Source organism: Miniopterus schreibersii (genome assembly GCF_964146895.1).
Source record: "Miniopterus schreibersii genome assembly, chromosome: 1".
NCBI classification, from domain to species: Eukaryota; Metazoa; Chordata; class Mammalia; order Chiroptera; family Miniopteridae; genus Miniopterus; species Miniopterus schreibersii.
In genome coordinates this window covers 153,769,046-153,790,761 of record NC_138101.1, presented here as the reverse complement: position 1 = coordinate 153,790,761, position 21,716 = coordinate 153,769,046, and the positions used below count along the sequence as shown (strand labels likewise).

At 39.8% G+C, this 21,716-nt stretch overlaps 1 protein-coding gene across 1 annotated transcript in view; it reads left to right on the top strand.

Moving 5' to 3' along the window:
- RAB27A (RAB27A, member RAS oncogene family) overlaps nt 1–18,701 on the top strand; it is a 68,400-nt gene extending 49,699 nt beyond the window's left edge. The window contains exons 6-7 of the mRNA XM_081133150.1: nt 7,755–7,878; nt 16,401–18,701. Coding sequence (XP_080989276.1) covers nt 7,755–7,878; nt 16,401–16,599 — 323 coding nt within the window. The 3' untranslated portion in view covers nt 16,600–18,701. The remainder of the gene's footprint in view (nt 1–7,754; nt 7,879–16,400) is intronic.
- The last annotated feature ends 3,015 nt before the right edge of the window (nt 18,702–21,716 follow it).

The following is a 21,716-nucleotide window of genomic DNA, read 5'->3' as shown; positions in this document are numbered from 1 at the left end:
CTATCTGCTTGCCTTCTGTATGCTGTCAAGTCTTGTACCATCCCAGGACTTAAAACACTACACAGATTACATAGATTGCATACGTACCTTTTGAAGGCATAATGGATTAGACCCCTGGCTGCATGTCTCTGTGCTTAGAAGCCCCTTCTCTGCTTTTAGGGCCAGGCGTTTGCCAGGAGGATTCTAGAACTGCATTGGCAAAAGTGGTTCCCAGAACAGTGTGTGTGCGTGTGTGTGTGTGTGTGTGTGTGTATAAATTTTCATTTTGGCTTTTTGGGAGATCCTAATCTCTTAAATGATTGGTAGTAGCCATTTAAAATCCTGCTGCTTGACCGAATAACACCTTGAAAATGTACATTTTCCTCCATTGGTTGTATTAGTATAAACCTAAAGAATCTATTGGCAAAGGCTGTGATGTTAAATTCTTAACATCCACATCTTTAAAATGAAAACACTTAAAAATTACTTGGTAGTTTGTTATTATTAGCTATGGTTTTAATAGTAGAAAACCTTATTTTTATTTTTAATTTATTATTCTATTATTAACTATATTCCCTATGCTGTACTTTACATCCCCATGACTATTTTCTAACTACCAATTGGTACTTTCTAATCCATTCACCTTTTTCACCCAGCCCCCCCAGCTCCTCCCCTCTGTTAACCAGCAGTCTGTTCTCTGTTTCTATGGGTCTGTTTCTATTTTGTTTATTTATTTTGCTCTTTAGATTCCACATGTAAGTGAAATCATATGGTATTTGTCTTTCTCTGACTTATTTTACTTAGCATAATACCCTTTAGGTCATCCATGCTGTTGCAAATGGTAAGATTTCATTCTTCTTTTTCACACGCACACACACATGCACACATGCTCACTCACTCACTCCCTACCGGGGATCAAACCTGCAACTGAGGTATGTGCCTTGACCGGGAATTGAACCCACAGCCTTTTGATGCACAGGGTGATGCTCCAACCAACAAAGTCACCTGGCCAGGGGATTTTTCTTGTTTCTTGAGATAGTCTTGTATCGCCATGAATTTCCCTCTTAGGAATGCTTTCACTGGGGCCAATAGATTTTGGGTTATTGTGTTTGCATTTTTACTTGTCTCAAGGTGTATTTTGATTTTTTTTCCTTGATCTTAATGTTGATTCATTCATTGCTTAGTAATATATTATTTAGCCTTCATGTAACTGATTTCTAGTTTCATACTATTGTGGTCAGAGAAGGTGCTTGATATTATTTCAATCTTCTTAAGTTTATTGAGACTTGTTTTGTGTCCTAACATGTGATTTATCCTAGAAAATGTTCCATGGGCACTTGAAAAGAATGTATATTCTGCTGCTTTGAGATGAAATGCTCTGAAGATATCAATTAAATCCATCTGATCTAGTATATCATTTAAGGCCAATATTTTCTTGTTGGTTTTCTTTCAGGAAGATCTATCTATTGATGTCAATGGGTGTGAAAACCCCCTACTGTGACTGCTTTACTGTCACTCTCTCCCTTTATGTCCATCAAGATTTGCTTTATATATTTAGGTGCTCCTATGTTGGGTGCATAAATGTTTATAAGGGCTCTATCTTCTTGTTGGATTGATCTCTTTATCATTATGTAATGTCCTTCTTTGTCTCTTATTATAGCCTTTGTTTTAAAGTCTAATTTGCCTAATATAAGCATTGCTACCCCACCTTTTTTTTCTTGGTTTCCATTTGCATGAAATACCATTTTTCATTCCTTTATTTTCAGTATGTGTGTGTCTTTCATTCTGAGGTGAGTCACTTATAAACAGCATATATATGGGTCATGTTTTATTATATGTTTAGCTACCCTATGTCTTTTGATTGCAGCATTTAATCTATTTACATTTAAAGTGTTCATTAATAGTTACATATTTATTGCCATTTTATTCTTTATGACTATATTCCTCTTTTCTTTCTTCTTCTTAAAGAAGTGCTTTCAACATTTCTTGTAATAATGGTTTGGCAGTAATGAACTCTTAGCTTTTTCTTGTCTGGGAAGTTCTTTATTTCTCCTTCAATTTTAAATGATAGCCTATCTGGGTAGAGTGGTCTTAGTTGTAGGGGCTTGCTTTTTGTCTCTTTCAATTATTTGAGCCAATCCCTTCTGACCTGAAATGTTTCTGTTGAGAAATCAGCTAACAGTCTTATGGGAGTTTCCTTGTATGTAACTAACTGTTTTTCTCTTGTTGCTTTTAAGATGTTCTCTTTGTCTTTAACCTTTGCCATTTTAATTATGATGTGTCTTGGTGTGGGCCGCTTTGGATTTGTCTTGTTTTGAAACTCTCTGTGCTTCCTGGACTTGTGTGTCTTTTTCCTTCACCAGATTCGGGAAGTTTTCAGTCATTATTTCCTCAAATAGGTTTTTAATCCCTTGTCTCTCTTCTCCTTTTGGAACTCCTATGATGTGGATGTTGTTACACTTTATGTTGTCCCAGAGATCCCTTAAACTATCTTCATTAAACATTTTTTTTTCTCTTTGCTGCTCTGATTGGGTGCTTCTGCTACCTTGTCTTCGAAATCACCGATTTGATTGTCTGCTTCATCTAATATGCTGTTGATCCCTTCTAGTATATTCTTCATTTCACATATTGTAGTTTTCATTTCTGACTGGTTCTTTTTTATGTTTTTTTAATGTAATTTTTTAATGCTTACTATCATTTTGTTGAAGTCTCAGAGTTCATCTATTCTTTACCTAAGTTTCTTGAGCATCCTTAAAACCATTGTTTTGAACTCTGTATTTGGTAGATTGCATGGTTCTATTTTATTTAGTTGTTTTTTGGGGGGATTTCTCCTGTTCTTTTATTTGGGGCATGTCTCTTTGTTTCCTTATTTTGACAGCATCTTTGTACGTGTTTCTGTTTATTAGGTAGATCTGCTATGTCTGTCTGTCTTGATGATAGGGTGGCCTTATGTAGTAGGTGTCCTGTGGGAGTCAGTGGCACAGTTTCCCTGATCACCTGAGTTGGGTGATCCAGAAGTGTCCATTGTGTGGGTTATGCGAGCCCTCCTGTTGTAGTTGAGTCTTGATTGCTCTTGGCCCATTCATAAGTGGAACTGACTCTCAGGCTCACTGACTGTAAGAATTGACTTTGACCACAGTGTATGAGCTGTTGTGTGGGGGTTGATCCCACAAAGCAGAATTTGCCCCAGCAGGGTCTGGTGCCTGAAGGGACCTCCATTTGGTATGCTGCTTAGGAAGTACTCAGGTCGTGCTCTGATGTGGTCTGAAGTGATGCACTGGTTAGGTTGGTTCTGGGGCCTCTTGGGAGGGACTCTGGTGCAGGTCAATATCAAACACTGCCAGCGACCAGCCCTGGGCTACATGTTAGGAGCTACAATGCAATCTATGGTTGCTAGCTGCCTCTTTTGGGCCTGGGTGCACAAGGAAAAGAAAACTTTATTTTTTAAAATGAGTTTTTAAGTAAGTAATTTATGTAGTGCATTGTGGTTTACAAAGCATTTTTACATAGTTTGTATCTGATTCTCACCCTGTGAGGAAATTTAAGCAGGTGGACACTGAGCCTTAAAGAGTAATAGATTTATTCAAGGACATGGAACTTTTGGCTTTCAATTCAGTGGCCTTTTATACTCTTCCTTAACTAAGCTGATTCACAAAGAATTAAAGAGCTATTTAATACATTAAATATATGTTCCTGAAATTTAGTTATGCTTACAGGGCTTCACTTGTTAAATGCCTGATTGAGTTGCACACTTCATTACTTCCCTTACAGCCGAATGACGGTGATTATTTCTAGTCCCTTATCCCCAGCTCTTGGCCCATCATTCTCTCCTTTGCATCATTGGAACAATTTCTGGTACTTTCTTAAGTCAAGCACTTTATAAGGACTCTTGTTAGATATGTGCCCATAGAATCTTGACACTGAAAAATAATCAACCCACCCCCTTTTCCACAGGTAGACTGGGAAACTGAAACATTAGATAAATCTTGCCCTCCTGGACTTTATATGTTTTAGATAATGAACAAAATTATGCTATGCATGTATTTTTCCCCCCTTATAAAATAAAAGAATCTTTACTGTGTAGGTAGGTGAATAAAACATACATATGGAAGATTTCATATCTTCAATAGATTTCATATCTTCAGTGGAAAGTATTCACCTCTTCTCTAGTCCTGTTTTTTTTTTTTTTTTTTTTTATTGTTCAAGATATTACAGATGTCTCCTTTCTCTGTGTGTGTGTTTTTTTTTTAAAAGTATAATGTACAGTGTTTTAGTTGCTAATATCAAATCTTAATGAGGAGTAAAAATTTATTATCTATACATTTTATTTTTCCTCTGCCTGTTAGCATTTTGAGTATTACAGGGATCATTCATTTCTTCTTTTTTATTTAACTTACATAAACTTATGTAACTAATATAATTTATATAAAAATATTTACTTATTTTACTAAATAATAGTTTAAAATATATACATGTATACATATATATGTATGTGTATGCATGTGTATATATCTGTCCATCCATCCACCCATCCACCCACCCACCCACACATACATGGTGCAAACCAGAACAGAGGCAGTGTTGCATTAAACAAGGAGCTGACTCCTGATGGCCAGGGAGAGAAGAGCAGGTGTGCACCCTCCTTCTGCATCTCCAGAGGTGCACTGCAGTCCCTTCTCTCTTGACTCCACATCTCTCCATGCCCTTTTGGGAAGGGGATAAAAGGTTAGCCCCAGTGAGTTTAGGAGACTGAACAGAGAGCTGAAATCTGAAGGGAGTTGGGTAGCGTCATCTTCACTCATGAGCCTTCCTGGAGCTCAGAGAGTAAGGAAATCATGTCTGTAGTCATTCCTCATCCAGTGGCAGCATATTTTGTAAGGAAACTTTAAATTGCCTAAATTTCTAAACTCTTCTGTAGCCTCATATAAATGCTACAAGAGCCCAACAGGTATGTATTTTACATGTTTTGGCCTGTATATTTTTATTCCTATTATTTTCCCTGTCTAAAAAGTCCTCCCCCACACTTCCATTTATTTTAACTGATTAGAAGCCTACTTATTCTTTAATATCTGGCAAAATATGGCCTCCATGAAATTTTCTGGAATAAGTTTAGTTGTATTAAAATTTTTCCTTCCTCTTAACTCCTATTACATCTTGTACTACTTTTGGGGTCCTTACCCCAGACCATCTTGAGTTGTAGTTATTCATGAATATGCCTTTTTCCTTAGTGAGATTTTTAAAAGTATTGATTTACTTTTTATATAAATAATTCACAGTCTTTATAGAAAAATTAGGAAAAAATAAATAAAAAGAAAAATGACCAATAATCATACTTCCCAGACTCCCCCAAATAAACATCATTACTAGTAATATTTACATAGCACTTTGTTTTTTCTTTATTGTTGAAAGTATTACAGTTGTCCTCCTTTTTCCCCCTCCGTTGAACCCCTCCACCAGGCATCCCCCCCGCACTCCCCCCACAGGTCTTCTCCACATTATTGTCTGTGTCTATAGGTCATGTATATATGCATCTAAGTTCTTTGATTAATCTCTCTCCCCACTCACTCCCCACCCCCACCTTCCCTCTGAAATTTATCTGACTTACATAGCACTTCTAAATGCTTTAACATATTAACTTAGTGGTTGTCAAATGTGAGTGTGGATCTGGATCACCCACAGGGCTTGTTAAAACACAGATTCTGGCCCTGGCTGGTAGCTCAGTTGGTTAGAGCGTTGCCCTGATACACCAAGGTTTTGAGTTAGATCCCTGGTCAGGGCATGTACAAGAATCAACCAATGAATGGATAAATGAGTGGAACAACAAATTGATGTTTCTCTCTCTCTATCTTACTCTCTCTCTCCCTTCCTCTCTCTCTCTAAAATAAATAAAAACAATACTCTCCACCCCACCCCCACCCCCACCCCGCCGCTACACATGCACACAGATTCTGGGCCCTGTCCTGAGAGTTCTTGATTTAGTAGATGTGGGTTGGGACCTGAGAATTTGTGTTTCTAACAAGTTCTTAGGCCACTGGTCCATGGATCTTACCTGAAGAATCACTGAATTAAATAATTCAATCCTCACTTTAACCCTATGAAGTAAGCACCATTATTATTGGCATTTACATATGGGGAAACTGAAACAAAGAGAAATGAGTTCCCAGGGTGGCACAGCTAGTAAATGGCAGAGCCAGTATTCAATCTTAGACACACTGGATCCTGAGTTCATGCTTTTAACCATGATACTGAACATGTAAGGTGTTAACAGAACACAGAGTCACTCTGGAATGAGAAAGGCTTCGCAGCAGAGGTAGCTGAGAAGCAAGTCTTAAAGGAAGGGTGGGGAGTGCCTGAAGGAAGGTTTTGGTTGGGTAGTCAAGGGTGTGGGGACAGCATGTATAACAGCCTAGAGGAAAGAAAGGGCATGGCAGTCATTGGGAAATACTCAGTTTGTTCTTGCCTGTATAGTTCTTGTTTTCCTGTCTGTCCCTTGAGGGCAAAGGTCATTATTCTGAAATTCTACACCAAGTATCAGGCCAAAGTTAAAGCTCAGTAAATGCCACCTTGACTTTCTCTTGATAAGATAAAATGAACTTGATTTCCTAATGAGGAACTAAAATGTCAACACTTTTCTGGTTAACCATGTAGAAAATAAATTAGGCCATAAACTTTGTGAAAGTTTGGGCTGCTTTAATTTCATTATGGGATGTAACAAGTAAGAAATAAGACTTTGTTTTCCTTCTTTGGGAGATTAAGCTATTTAGTTTAATGAAGCTCTTTGTTTGATTTAATTGCTTTTGAAAATTATGCCTGCCTCACTTCTATTCCCCCAGACCTCCCCCACATCTCCCTGTGGTCCACTCTAGCTGGAAAGGGAACTCTGGGAAATGTCAGTCAACCTAGGCAAGTTGACATGCTACAAAGCCACCACGGCTGGGGGTCTGGACAGTGGTATCTTTTCAAAGCTCTCCACATGATTTTCCAGCACAGTGGTTGAGAACCACCCCCTGAGATGACAAAACCCCACAGGCAGTTCTGATATGGCCCCTTCCTCCTGGGAGAGGCAGCCCTGTAATGCAGCGGGAGGGGTCAGATACCTTGGAGAGCACAGTGTTGAAGCTGGGAGGTGTGTTGCAAGGGGGTCAGGGGTAAGTGAGTGATGAAGCAATGGTTCTCAGGTGAAAAGAAACAAATACTGTGGAATAAGAATCGTAGGTAGTCTCCTGCTTTTCTTGGTTCTGGGCACTGAACCACTGTTTATTCTGGGTTTTCTCTCTTCATTTAATCCCATGTCTTGTTTTCAATGTTTTGATTGTGCCTTAAAATAATAGAAGAATGTGGAAAGCATTTCAGAAAGAAATGGGTTAGCTTATGGGAAGACAACTCTTTCAAAATTGTGATGGCTGTGGAGAGAAAATATGTGAAAAACAGTTTTAAGATTAGCAATAAGCACTAGGAAAGACTGCCACCTGTTGTGTGTGTGTGCGCACGCCTGTGCATGCACACAGACACATGCACACTTTTGGAGGGGAAGCTTTTCCATTCCTCTCTGATATACATAAGCTGGGGTATGTGTTTAAGGACAGTAGTTTTACATCCCTGCCTCATCCATTCAGTTTGACAGGTTAGGGCACTGATGCTTTGAAGGCGCTATATCAGTTCCTATATCTGTATATCCATTTATGGTTTTCAGAGCACTTTTGCACATATTCTCCATCGATCACACCCTTTCATTACTGTTCTCCTTTAATTTTCTTATCTTCTTATATTAACAGGCCAGCTACAAATGCATGCATATTGCGAAAACCCAGATATAGTGTTATGTGGAAATAAGAGTGACCTGGAAGACCAGAGAGCAGTGAAAGAGGAGGAAGCCAGAGGACTTGCCGAGAAATATGGGTGAGTATTTTTGTGGAGAAACCTAGAGAAAAGATTTCTAAGTTAAACATTAGCACATGACTAGATAACAAAAAAGATAAAAGCAGAAAAATAAAAACGAAACACTCAGGTATACGCCTTGGGAGGTGTCAAATACCTACTTTGTATATTAACATTATATAATTTGGGAACCATAGAGAAAGCCTTGGGGGAAGGCCTTTGTTCAGTTCTCCCATCCCATTTTCTCAATCTCTTGGTGTTTGAAGAAAGACAACTTTGAGAGCAAATGTCCTAATTTTGCAAGGTCTCCTTTACGAGATGCCAGTAGGAGACCCCCGGGATAAGGAAATCTCCTGTGTTCAGCAAGGAAATGTCAGAGCCAGTTCACAGGCCGCTGTAGAGAGCTCGGCATACAGGCCTTGCTGGCCTGGACATGCCTGTGCTGGGAGAGGCGTGCGAGGATCCCCAGCAGGCTGTGTTTTTGCGGTGGGGAATCAACTACATGCTGTCTTCATCCTTGCGCTGGGAAGAGAATCATATAGCAGCAGCATTAATTGCACATGAAAGGAGGGGCCAGCCACTTATTATTAAACTGTCCAGGGCACTTCTACAAAGAAATTTGTACTTTATTTTTTTCTACCTCTGCTCCAATGAGAACTCAAATGTGTGTGTGTGAATTGCCCTTCCTATAAGCAGGAGGCAGCAATGGGGCTGAGAAGGAAGGGGTGGGGGAGAGAGGGGGATGTGTGGTGTGGAGTGCTGTGGTATATGGGGTGTTACCTGGCTAGTGGCCTTGGTTGTTAGAATCCAAGGAGGCCCTTTCCCTTTTCATTGTATGACCACTGCTGTGCTGTGTATGACCTTGGGCTGATGGAGGTTCAGAAACCACCCAAGGATACGGTTCACTTTGGGAAGAGAGTGGAAAGAAGCCAGAGGCTGCAGAGCTTTGAATGCCAAGTAAGGAGAGTAGAATTGGTTTCCTGGGGGACAGGGAGTTGCTGAGAGCCTTTAAACACAGGGGTGTTATGAGCACTTTCCCAGATCAGTCCAGGGGCGTGGGTAAGACGGAATAGAAGTTAAAAAGACTGGAGACAGGGAGATTGCAGTGATCTTTGAAGTGGGTAGTGGCTGGATTTGTGGAAAAGAGAAAGGACTAACTCAGAGAAAATACATAGGGTGGGGCAGAGCAAGATTTAAATCTTTCTCAAGTCCAGCTCACCAGGAAGGGGCTGGTTCCCATCAACTGTGCTGGCTCACTCGGGTAAGGATTTGCAATGAGATGGGAGGTTTTCACTCAAGGGTAGGTGGTGGTGAACCATGTTAGAGCACCTGGGGAGTTTTTAGCAAATACTCATGTTCGGGGCCTCACCTCTGAGCTTCTGCTATAATTGGTCTGGAGTGGTTTATCAGGCAGGCTTCCGGTGAATAAACATACTTATGTACAAAGGGATTTGACTTGACGCTCTTGTGGGAGCTGGGCAGTCTCTCTGTAAGGTGTTGTTTTGAATCTGATGCTGAAACTTGAAGTCCACAGGACAGGCAGTCAGGAAGGGAAGCTGGGTCTAAAGTAGGAGAGAGCAAGAAGCAGCTGAGACCCACACTGAGGGCCGAGCCCTGTGTCAGTCACTGCTGCCCCTGACCTGGATGGCGTGGGTGTCCTGCAGCAGCCAGGCCCTTCTGGCAGAGCTAACCACGCACACCTGGCCCGGGAGTGGAGCAGCGAAGGACGCCCTAGGCGGAGATGGAGCAGGTGCAGGCCTGGCTGCTGGCTTATGCCAACCAGATGAGCCAGTAGATAAGCGACAACGTAGAGAGCTACGGAATGCCTTCTGCCTCACTTCTAAACCCCAGACCTCCCCCACATCTCCCTGTGGGCCACCCTAGCTGGAAAGGGAACTCTGGGAAATGTCGGTCAACCTAGGAAAGTTGATATGCTACAAAGCCACCAAGGCTGGGGGCCTGGACAGTGGTATCTTTTCAAAGCTCTCCACATGATTTTCCAGCACAGTGGTTGAGAACCACCCCCTGAGATGACAAACCCCCACAGGCAGTTCTGATATGGCCCCTGCTTCCCGGAGAGGCAGCCCTGTAATGCAGCGGGAGGGGTCAGATACCTTGGAGAGCATAGTGTTGAAGCTGGGAGGTGTGTCGCAATGGGGTCAGGGGGAAGTGAGTGATGAAGCAACGGAGACCACTGACCTAGATCATGCTTTTGAGAAGTGTGTTAGTAAAGCAGAAAGAACAAAAACTAGGGCAGCCAGTGGAATTAGCTGCATCAAACAAGTATATTCTCAAGCACTGGGTAAGAGTCAGGATTGACTTCCTCCTGCTCTGGGCTTCTTCAGCCCTTTGCTTGTTTTCTTGGTTCTCAGGATTCCACATTCTGCCTGAGCCTACAGTTGCCTTCTGACTATATGGGGAATCTGGGGATTCAGGGATTGTTTTTCATCTGTGCTCAGATCACGGGTTTGAGGAGTATTTTAAAGAGAGAGGCTCAATTTAAAATTTCTGGATTGAGTTAAAATGAGGAGAGATGGGATTAGCAAATAAGGTAATTGAAACTGTTGGAGAATAATGAAAGGAATGGAAACAGAATTCCCTTAAGATTTAGGAAAGAGCCTGGCCGGCATGGCTCAGCAGTTGAGCATGGACCCATGAACCCGGAGATAGAGGTTTGATTCCGGGTCAGGGCACGTGCCCGGGTTGCGGGCTTGATCCCTGGTAGGGGGCGTGCAGGAGGCAGCTGATCAGTGACTCTCTCTCATCAATGTTTCTATCACTATCCCCCTTTCCCTTCCTCTCTCTGAAATCAATAAAAACATATTAAGCCCTAGCTGTTTGCTCAGTGGTTAGAGCATTGGCCGCAGACTGAAGGGTCCCTGGTTTGATTCTGATCCACACCATGTACCTTGGTTGCAGGCTCAATCCCCAGCCCTGACCACAGTCGTGCACGGGAGACAACCGATTGATGTGTCTCTCACGTCGATGTTTCTCGCTCTCTCTCTCTCTTCCTTCCACTCTCTCTGAAAAGCAATAGAAAAAGTATCCTCTGGTGAGGGTTAAAAAAATAAAATAAAAATTGAGATATATTTGACATATAATATTGTATTAGTTTTAGGTGTGCCATATAATAAATTGATATGTGTACGTGTTGCAAAATGATTATCAAAATAAGTTTAATTCACATCTATCACCACATATAGCTACAATTTTTTTTCTTGTGATGAGAACTTTTAAGGTTTATACTTTTAGGGGCAGCAAATTTAAAACAACTTGTTTTCCTATGAAGGCTGTTGGCTATTGATGAGGAAGGTGCTTAGGAGTTTCTGGAATAAAGGATGAGTTGGAAACATTTATCTACAACATTAATGAGTACAGACCATTTTTGGAGTTTCAAGTGGCTTAGCTCAGCAGAATGTTCTGTGTCTTTCTAGTCTGAACTAGATGAAATGGGGTATGAATAGCTTGATCTCTAGTAGTTTGGATGCTTTGCAAATTGGATGACATCCTTTATTCAAGAAATAAATTAATGATATATCATTGGGCATGTTTTAAAACCACACATATAAACTGCAACTAAACACACAAGAAATTTCCAGATCTCCACACAAGTCAGTGCAAGATCTAGATTTCATTTGGCACAATCTCCCAGGCTGAAACAGTCCATATACCAGTCCTTTACTGCAGCGATTTTCAACCGATGTGCTGCAAGAATTTTTAAAACATGCAATACCTGACTGTTTAGTCAGGGGCACTGACCCCTTTTCCCTTAGATTGTCAAATAAAAAATGACAACAACCAATATAACAATAGCTGTCCAGTATAAATGCCCTGTCTTGAACCATAAATATATAGGTCATATAATAGAGTTGCATCTTATTGGTCACGTCACATGATAAGGGTGTGTCTGATTGGTTAATTCTTGGTACCAGATATCTTCATATACAAGTATAGGCACCTGATTTTTTAAAAAGTCGCTTTGCAGCAAAAGAGTAGGTAATCACTACTATTATTATTTTTTTGTGTAAATCAATCAAAATCATACCATTTTTTTGTCACGGTGGCAAAAAATATGTATTTTTTGGTGTGCTGCAGAATTTTAGTAATTAGTTTATATGTGCCATGAGATGAGAAAGGTTGGAAATCACTGCTGCACTGTAATAACTTGTTCATTTAGCACCCAACAGACTATGGAAAGTAGTGAGACTCACTTCCTACTTTAGTGAAAAATTTCTCCATAATTTCTGATCCTCATGTGAGCCAAATATCTAGAACCATTTGGGAGAAGCATCAAATACACTTGCTTTTATTCCTGACAAATTCTAACTGGGACCTTGGATCTTCTAGTGTTTTTGGAAATAAATAATAGAAAAGCAACCAGCTGGATGTGGATCCTGAACTATGGCATGAGTTGGATATATAGATATCTTAGTGAAAAACCGCAGATGATGCCGCCCCTCATTGATTTGAAGCTGTTTGTCATTTTGCTTATTTTATTTTTAAATTTGTGATTCATCTATTTTTTAAAAGCACACTAGATTGGTGTTCTGCATGTGTTCCAAATGGCCATTAAGTGATTATTTACAGATTGGTATCACCATTAGCCGCACAGAATTTTTTTTCAGACGGTTGGAGATACTGCTCCATGGTAATGCTACATTAGCGCCACCATGTGGAGAGAAGGAACAATACTGCTCTTTCTATGCTTTCTATGGTTAAAAAAAGAACAGTTGATCCTCTTGAATTTAAGATGACTAAACTTTTGCCTAGCATATTTTAGGAAAATCAGGACATTATTTTTAGAGAAAACCTCATTAGATGAACTTTTATCGAGCACTTGCTGAATGCTAGGCTTGTGCTAAGCCTTTTACATGTATTATCTCCTTTCCTCCTTACTATAACCCCATGAGCCACAGTTAACCCTCTTTATAGATACAGAAAAGTGTTCAGATAAAGCACCCCAAATGCCTCCTAAAAGTGAACAAGAAGATATGGACAGCCCCAGCTGGTTTGGCTCATGCTTAGAGCGTTGGCCCATGGACTAAAGGATCCTGGCTTTGATTCCGGCCAAGGGCTAGTTCCTCGGTTGCAGGATGGATCCCTGGCCCCTGTCGGGGCGGGTGTGGGAGGCAACCAACTGATGTCTCTCTCTCACATCAATGTTTCTCTCTCTCTCTCCTCTGTCTCCCTTCCATTCTCTCTGAAAAGCAATGGAAAAAATGTCCTTGGGTAAGGATTTAAAAAAAAAGATATGGACATAAAAATATTACTAACTCCATCTACTAGACCCTTAAGACAAGCTGAACAGTCCAACTTTCAAACGTAAGCACAAGGCACATCTCTGTCAGATTCCAGTCTAAGTGCTTTACATGTCAACTCACTTAATCCTTATAGGAAGATCGTAATCTTATCTAGTTTTACAGATGAAGCAGCTGAGGCACAGAGATGAGTAGCTTGCCAGTGTTACCCAGTTGGTAACAAGTGGTACTAGATTTGCATCCAGGAAGCCTGGCTCTAGAGGTTATGGCTCCTGACCATTGTTCAAATTATCTGTAATTTCCATGCATAGATATTCTAGTTTTTAAAAGTACTTTCAACTATGTTTTCTCATTTATGCCTTCAAAATGACTGTGAGGTAATTAATGTTCAGGAGCCGAAAGGGAAGAAACCATGGAAAGTAGAGCTTAACGAGATTCAGTTGAGGTATTCAGCGAGTTGGAGGACTTTAGAGTTGCAAAGATACTTGTAATTGAATTTGTGGAAATTTTAAAAATTAGATGTACACTATTATGACTAGTATTTACAAGAAAGTTTACTATTTCAGTACTTTAAATTTTATTTTCAATTTCAGCCCATCATTCTTGGAGGAAGGGATTCTTTTTTCAGTTGCCTTTCCGTGAAACAGTATATTTCTAAACGGTAGTAGAGTGATCAAGCCTTCCCCTTAAGTATGAGAAATGTTCTGTAGACATTAAATGATTCTTCATGGGTATAACTGAGAAAGAGCATAATGAAGAAAATGTAAGTGTTTACGTTTTGAGAATTCTCAATCCAAAATTCAATTTCTGTGACAATGGCAGCATCACAAACTATTCCTGGGACTTAGCTCAGTAACATCATAATAGTTATTATAGAGTTCCCATAAAGGATGTCCTCTTAATATTTGGTAATCAAATGTTGCATGAGGCCAGGGGGCGTAGAAAAAACACATTATCTTCAGTTTGTGGATAAGGCGACTGATAAAAAGGGAGGAAAAATGACTCAGTAACCAAAGTGGTAGACAGGCAGGAGGTTCAAAAACCACTAAGACCATGTAGTTTGCCCGGCAGACCCTTGTCTGATTGAGATATTTTAGAGTCAGCATAGAAGGGCTGTCAACATGCCTGGCAGAATCAGTGGAGCAACCATGTCTTGCAAGACTCACAGATGGGTAGATAAATGCTCAAATGAAATCATAGTTTCTTAAGTAGTTTTTAGAAGCTATACTAAAATGGAAGAGAACTGCAGAGGTCAAGTTGCAGATCCTATAGGAAGTATGCAGGTAAGACGGTGCCTTGGGCGATCACAGTGGAGGAACAGCCTTTCATCCCTACACATGGACACTCTAACCTGCTTCTTAGTGACATAAGAAGCAGAACAGTTCTGCAAAGATCTGTAAAAGTGCAAAGAAGATTTTAAAAAAAGCTCTCATGTGGAAGCTACTTCTAGCCAAGAAATAATACAAGAGTAACTGAAACTGTAACCAGTCACTGATGGGTAGGGTTAACATGCTAGGAGAATACAGGAAAACAAAGATATTCTTTAAGAAAAGTAATAGTGGAGGATTTTAAAGTCCCTCTAAAGGTAAGAAATACTTTACTGAATTCAATGGCAGGGCTCCCTGAGGTGCTCAGACCATTTTCTTTTGGAGTCTTTTGACATGAGAGCATTTTGGTAAAATTCCTTACTAAGTGGTAGAAATGAAATCAACAGTTTGAGGAGATACAAATCTATTACTGTTTTCATGGCTTTATTGAAAAGCAGGAAGAATCTGGCATTTGATTAATCCTGTTATAAAGATTAATTCAATGTATCAGTTAATCCTGTGGTAAAGACTAATTCAATGTCTAAAGGATGGCCACCAAGAGATTATGTGAAAAGCAGCCTTATAGTTTTGGAACAGTGCTTTGTGAGTTACTTAAAAAAATGATACATACACCACAGGTCTTTGGATAACAAAACAAACATACTTCAGATTGATATCCTTGAGGAACTCAGTCTGAGATGCAGAATTCAGAGGCCTTCAAGTGGATGGTCAGGAATACCACCTGGAGTGACAAGCAGTAAAGTGTTTGGTAAACATAGCCAGTGACCTCTAGTTTCTCTCTAATGACAGTTTTCCTCCCACACGTGCAGCAAGTAAATGAGATGTATCTTTTTTGGAAGTCCCCATGTAATGTATGTAAGTTTGGAACCAGTAGAGCATATGGCTACGTTGGTTACACTGGAATCAAACAGCTGTGGCTTCCTCTACTAGCTCTGTCCTTTCTAGCATTGTGAAATTGGGCAAGTTACTTCGTCTTTCTGAGGCACAGTTTAATCATCTGTAAAATGAGAATAAAATTTGTTAGAAGTGCCCTCGCCGGTGTTGCTCAGAGCGTCGACCTGCACACCAGAGGGTTGTGGGTTGGGTTGTGGGTTCGATTCCTGGCCAAGGGCACGTACTGGGGTTGCAGGCCCGATCACTGCCAGGGCACGTGTGGGAGGCAACCAATGGATGTGTCTCTCTCAGACTGATGTTTCTCTCTCTCTCCCCCCCCCCCCCTTCCACTCGCTAAAATCAATGGAAAAAATATCCTCAGAAACTTTCAGAAGTTTTACATCTCTATTAGGAATGCAGTGTCAATTATTTTATTGTCTTTTCCACGAATACAATAAAATAAGTATTATATACTTATAAGAGTATTTTTATTGATTTTTAGAGCGAGAGAAAGGGAGAGAGAGAGAGAAACATCGATATGAGAGCACAACATTGATCGGCTGCCTCCTGCACACCCCCACCCAGAATGTGCCCTGATGGGGAATCTCATTGGCAACCTTCTGGTGCATGGGAAGATGTCCAGCCAACTGAGCCACACCTTCCAGGGCAGTCTTTTTCACTTGTGTTTTTTTTTAAAATCCTCATCCGAGGATACTTTTTCCATTGCTTTTCAGAGAGAGTGGAAGGGAGACACACACAGAGAGAGAAACATCGATGTGAGAGACACACATCAACTGGTTGCCTCCCGCATGAGCCCCAACTAGGGCCGGGGATCGAGCCTGCAACCGAGGTACATGACCTTGGCTAGAATCGAACCCCCAACCCTTAAGTCCGTAGTCCGATGCTCTAGCTACGGAGCCAGACTGGCTAGGGCTCTTTTTCACTTTTCAACGTACCCCATGGTAGTAAAATGCTTTCATTGCCTTGCATATTTGACCTCTATTTTGTAAGTTGAATTATCAAGGGCAAAGCTCACTGTCCTTTCCCTTTACAAGTCGTTACCTGAGTTGTCTCTGTCTTCCAGCATCCCCTACTTTGAAACTAGCGCTGCCAATGGGACAAATATAAGCGAAGCCATTGAGACGCTCCTGGACCTGATAATGAAGCGAATGGAGCGCTGTGTGGACAAGTCCTGGATCCCTGAAGGAGTGGTGCGGCCCAGTGGCCACGCCTCTACAGAGCAGTTAACTGAAGGAAAGCCCAAGGGGACATGTGGCTGTTGAGAAGTCAAGTGAGCTACACACTCATTTAAGTGGCTGGTGTCTGTAATCTTCTCTATGGGTGATACATGGCACAGAGAGAGATTAGCTGGCATTGTGTACACACTCCTTCTCACCATCCCAATTAGACCAATCAATAAAGCATCCAGTTTTAAAATCAATTTGCTGCAGCCTTTTAAATATTTCTTTAAAGATTCAGCCTGAGAGAAGAAATATTGCACATAGCCAAACGTGCCTTATAAAACCTTAGCCAATGGCGGTAGACCATTCAAGGATTCAGGATTTCGTAGCCACAGAAGAGTGCATTTATTAGGAAGAATGACTGAAGATGTCATCACCTGCCTTAACATAGATTGGCCCAGCGTCTCACATTCCAGATCTTAGATGCAGTCATAAAACTATCAGTCTTTAACCCAAATGAAAATATCTTACTTGTACTGTAGATGACTTTCTAAAATGCCATCTAAACCACTTGAGTATTAAACAAGAATATACATAAACATTGGTTCAGGGTCCTCAAATATTAATCTATGTAAGCATTCTCTTTAAAATGAATATAGACAAATTATCGCCTTATCTATAGACCCTGGATAAACTGTATGTACTCACTGTGCCCCTTGTTTGTGGGAAAGGGATTGGGGGTGAGCGCAGGAGCAACTGAAGTGGGGCTTCCTTCCTAGTGGGGCTGCCGTATTCCCCTTGCTCTGGAGGTTTGATTGAAGGGTCAGGGAACTAGATTTTCATGGCTTTCTAGTTCACTGTGATCTTTGCATTTATATTTGGCCTACATGCTGGCCACATCTGAACATAGCTGGTGCTTATGCTGAGGTTACTTGTAATACGTAAATATTTAGCTTCTTTTTCTACATATTTATAATGTTGGTCTGAAGTTCTTCAGGCTTTACTTTCAAATAGCAGGTGAACTGCTCATCTTCTGTCTTCACCATCAGGCTGCCCTGCATTGTTGATATTTGGAACTTGTTTTATTTTTACATTGGTGGAATTGGAGGAATTAGTTATTCTGTAAAATGTCTGTTTGCTATTTAGTGGAAGATAGATGTTCGTATGTAAGCAGTTAACAATTGTACACTAGCTCAATATAAGAAAAACAAAGTGTTCTATAGTCTGCCTTTTTCATTGAGATCATGGGCACCTGTACTTGCTGGGTCTTGCCAAGGTCATGTATTCTTCTATGTTGCCAAAGTGTCTTCATGTCAAATTAACAGTGGTTTTCAGATACGCTTCATGGCACTTTATTAAGGTCAGAGGGGAAAATTCTTATTCATTAAAGTGGTTTCAATAGAGTAAAATTTCCCAAAAGCTTAATAGCTATTTAGGAAGAAATACATTATAATTTAAATAAAGAATAAAAATAAATGCATTTTGTAGTGGCAAATGTTTGGCAGAAGTGTAATCACAAAAAATACAACTTTTATGGAAAATAATTGCTATTACATGATGATTTTCAAATGGCTTTTTGTTGAGTACCTATCCTGTGTTTTTTTTGCCACTGCCTTTCCACAACTCGCTTAAAAAAACTTAGCTTTGGTTACTAAGATGTTATGTATTTCTATCCTTAAAATGAGAACTTCTTTTGAATCCTAAAGAGGTCATTGTGTCCTTTGCCTTTGGATTGTATATTCTAGTGAGGAAAAGATTCACACTCTTCCAGCGCAGAGTCATAGTCACAAGTGTTGCCCTCTCAAGTTGCCGTAAGATGTCAGTGGAGTAAATCATATTTTTACATCTGCATATCAGGGAACATTTTATATGGTGTATTTGTGTAGTTAAAAAGAAGACAATTTTGTATGTTTCCATTTTTCAAGAACCAAATGAGCAATTATTAGCTACAGATCCCATTGGCCTTAAATGTAATATATGATTAAATGTGTATACACGATATAGTGCACATACACGAAACCATCTTGAATTATTGAAATAAATAACCTGTATTCTCTTTGGAAATCCTTTGTTTAAATTTGTTATTGAAGTGCCATATTTTTGTGAGCCAATGTATTTTTCTATTTATAAGTCTGTGTAAAAATTAAGTGTATCTCCAGTGAATGTTGTGTGAATTGAACTTATAATAAAATAGTGGTCTAGTCTCTCAAGTTTGTATGTGAACATAACTTCATTTCCTATCACACTGTTTCAAACCAGAGGTCATAATACTAAAGGAAACCAAATCCAGGGACACAATTCTATCAGGTCCTTGATGAGGGGCCCCCCAAGATAATATATTCTGGAGAAAGTAATCCAAATATGCTATTATCAAACATTTGTGGAGCACCTACAGTGTGGAAAGTGTTGTCCTAGCCAGTCTCAGATGAACTAAACAAGAATGTTAAGGGCCCAAACCAAGACCGAGTCTGAGAGATGGATTCAAGAGACATTGGGAAGGTTACAGTCACTGATTAGATGAGGAGGGAATATATGGGGAGATGGACTCTCCGACCTTAATTCCTATCACCGTCCCCCTCACTCACTCCTCTGCAGGAACACTGGCTTTGGAGCAATCAGGTGTTCTCCTGCTTCAGGAATATTTGCTGTTCTCTCTGTCTGGAGAGCTAGTCCTCCATATATCTGCATGGCTCTCCCATTCTTTAAAGCTGTTCAGATGTGACCTTGTCCAAAAGAACTTTACTGCCCACCTTATTTAAATAGTAGTTGCTCCCCCTCATGGCCCCAACCAGATTGTTACTTCCTGACACCTGTTATCCAGCTTTGCTTTTGTACATGTCACTCATCACCACTTAATATGTTTTTATGTTTGTCTCCATCTACTAAGATATAGGCTCAGATTGTTTTGCCACCACTCCGAACAATGCCTGGTGCACATGAGATACTCCAAAATGGTTACTGGTTGATTTAATAAAGCACTTAAGAGGCAGTAGGGTCAAGTGAAAGAGTTTTCAAAATAGGAGTTACTATGAATGTTCAAAGATAGGTAGAATTTGAAAGTAAAAAAAAAAAAATAGCTTCAAAAATGTTTAGAAAGACTCACATATCATAAACCCATACTGGTTTATTATGAGACATTAGGAAATCTGAGAAGTACATTCTGATCTTTTCAAGTTGATGTTAAGGTGGTTAACAATCTAAGAAATATTCAATAAGGAATGTTTTGTTTGGAATTTTTATAAATGGAAAATCTCTATATGTTATTCCCAGGTCTTCTATTATGGACAATATGACTATATAATAGTGACTATGTAACTGAAAAACTCTCCCACTATAAAACACATAGGTAATGCTGGATAAAATATAATGAACATATTATTTAAATGTACTGTTGACCTCTCAGGAAAGTAAGCGAAATACCCTAAGACTTCCCTTCTCCCCCACAACTCAGACAACAGCAGCAACACCAACAGAGGGAACTCACAACAACCTGATACTCATTGTGGTTTGGTTTTGACAGTACTGGGAATCAAGGTGCTTGGTTCTAATGCCTACATGCCATTAGGAGAGAAAGCCTTGGATCTATTAGAAGTTGTGGGCTGGAATGAAGAGCCACCTACCCCAAACACACAAACCTGGGCACAGTCTGTCTTCATCTCCCCTGAGAATTTTAACCTTAAGTCTGTTTTTATACAGGTTTGAGTTTACAAGTTTACACTACCTTTTTCCCCCCCCTGTGGGACTGCCTAAGCCAAGAAATTGATGAAAGAATTAACAAAGTGATTTGTGGTAAAATGACACCTAATTCCTTCCCCAACCGCTCAGCCCCAACCATGAGCAAGGGCCAGTAAACCAAACCCAGCAGGATTTGGCCATTAAGAATGTCAAGTAATATACTTATCAGATGGAGACCATAAAATAAAAATGTTTAAAATAATTACAAACATAAAAGGAATTGAACCATCTGGGAAAAGAAGACAGTATTAAAGATACGAGACTGGTTTGAATTAAAATAAGCGACTTTACCTATGAAAAATATAGCCATTGATATTCCAAATGTAACGGTCAGAAGTTAAATGGCAAGTCTGACAAGAGCTGAAGAAAGAATTGGTGAGCCAGAAGCTAGGTAAGAGGAAATTACACAGAATTTAACAGAGAGAGATGAAGAGTTAGTATGAAAGAGACTAAGAAATATAGAGGGAAGATAAAAGCTCTAACATATCTAACTGGAATTACAGAAGGGGAAATTAGAGAAAATAAAGGAAGAGGCAATATTTGAAAAGGAAATAGCTGAGAATTTTTCAGTAATTATAAGAGACACCTTCAGTTTCAGGAATTGTAATTCTTAAGCAGGATACATAAAAGAAATAGTATTTCCAAGATTTCAATTCCATTTGTTGCATGTGGAACACGTTTCTCTCTCCTTTCTCTTGTATTCTATTATAATTTAAAGGGGAAATTTTTTTCTAAGGCTGGCTACTCACCCATTCAACCTAAAGTAAAGCACTGAGTGTGCTCATAGGCCAAAGAGAACAAAGTCTCAGATGAAGCCTTAAGGTATGTGATTGAAAACATGGATAAGGGATGTGGACTCTGACATTGAAAGTAAGAGGGTAAAGCTGGGTGATCATGTAGTGGAGAAGGACAGGATATTTCTTGGTCAAGTAGCAGGATAAAACAGAGAGCTGTGAAAGATATGTGTAAGGAGCTTGGGAAGACTGGTGAGGTTCCTCTATAATTGTTGAGGGGAATAAGAGAGGGAGAAGACTAAACAAGGGTAAAATAATTTTCATTTTCTTGGTTGACAATGAAGAAACTGTGTTGGGCAAATGTTTACTACTAAAATTTCTGGTATTTGCCCTTGTTATTTACATTGTTATAGAATTACTGGTCAAATGATTAGACGAGAAAATAAATGTAAGTATACCAGATAAAAGGAAAAATTGCAGGTATTTGCAGATAGACAACCTGATGCTAGAATTTAAATGAAAAAACAAACTGTGAAGAATAGCCAGAGAAACAACGAATAAGAAGCTGAAGGAAGGGAGGGAGAGGACTGCAGGTAAACCCAGTTATTTTTTTAAAAATTACAATAACTACTTTGTAACAGGCACAGAAATAGATAAATATATCAAACAAAGCAGAGAGTCCAAAGGTAGACCCATAGAAAAGTGACATTTTGAATTAGTTGGGGAAATGATACTTTAATCAACATATGG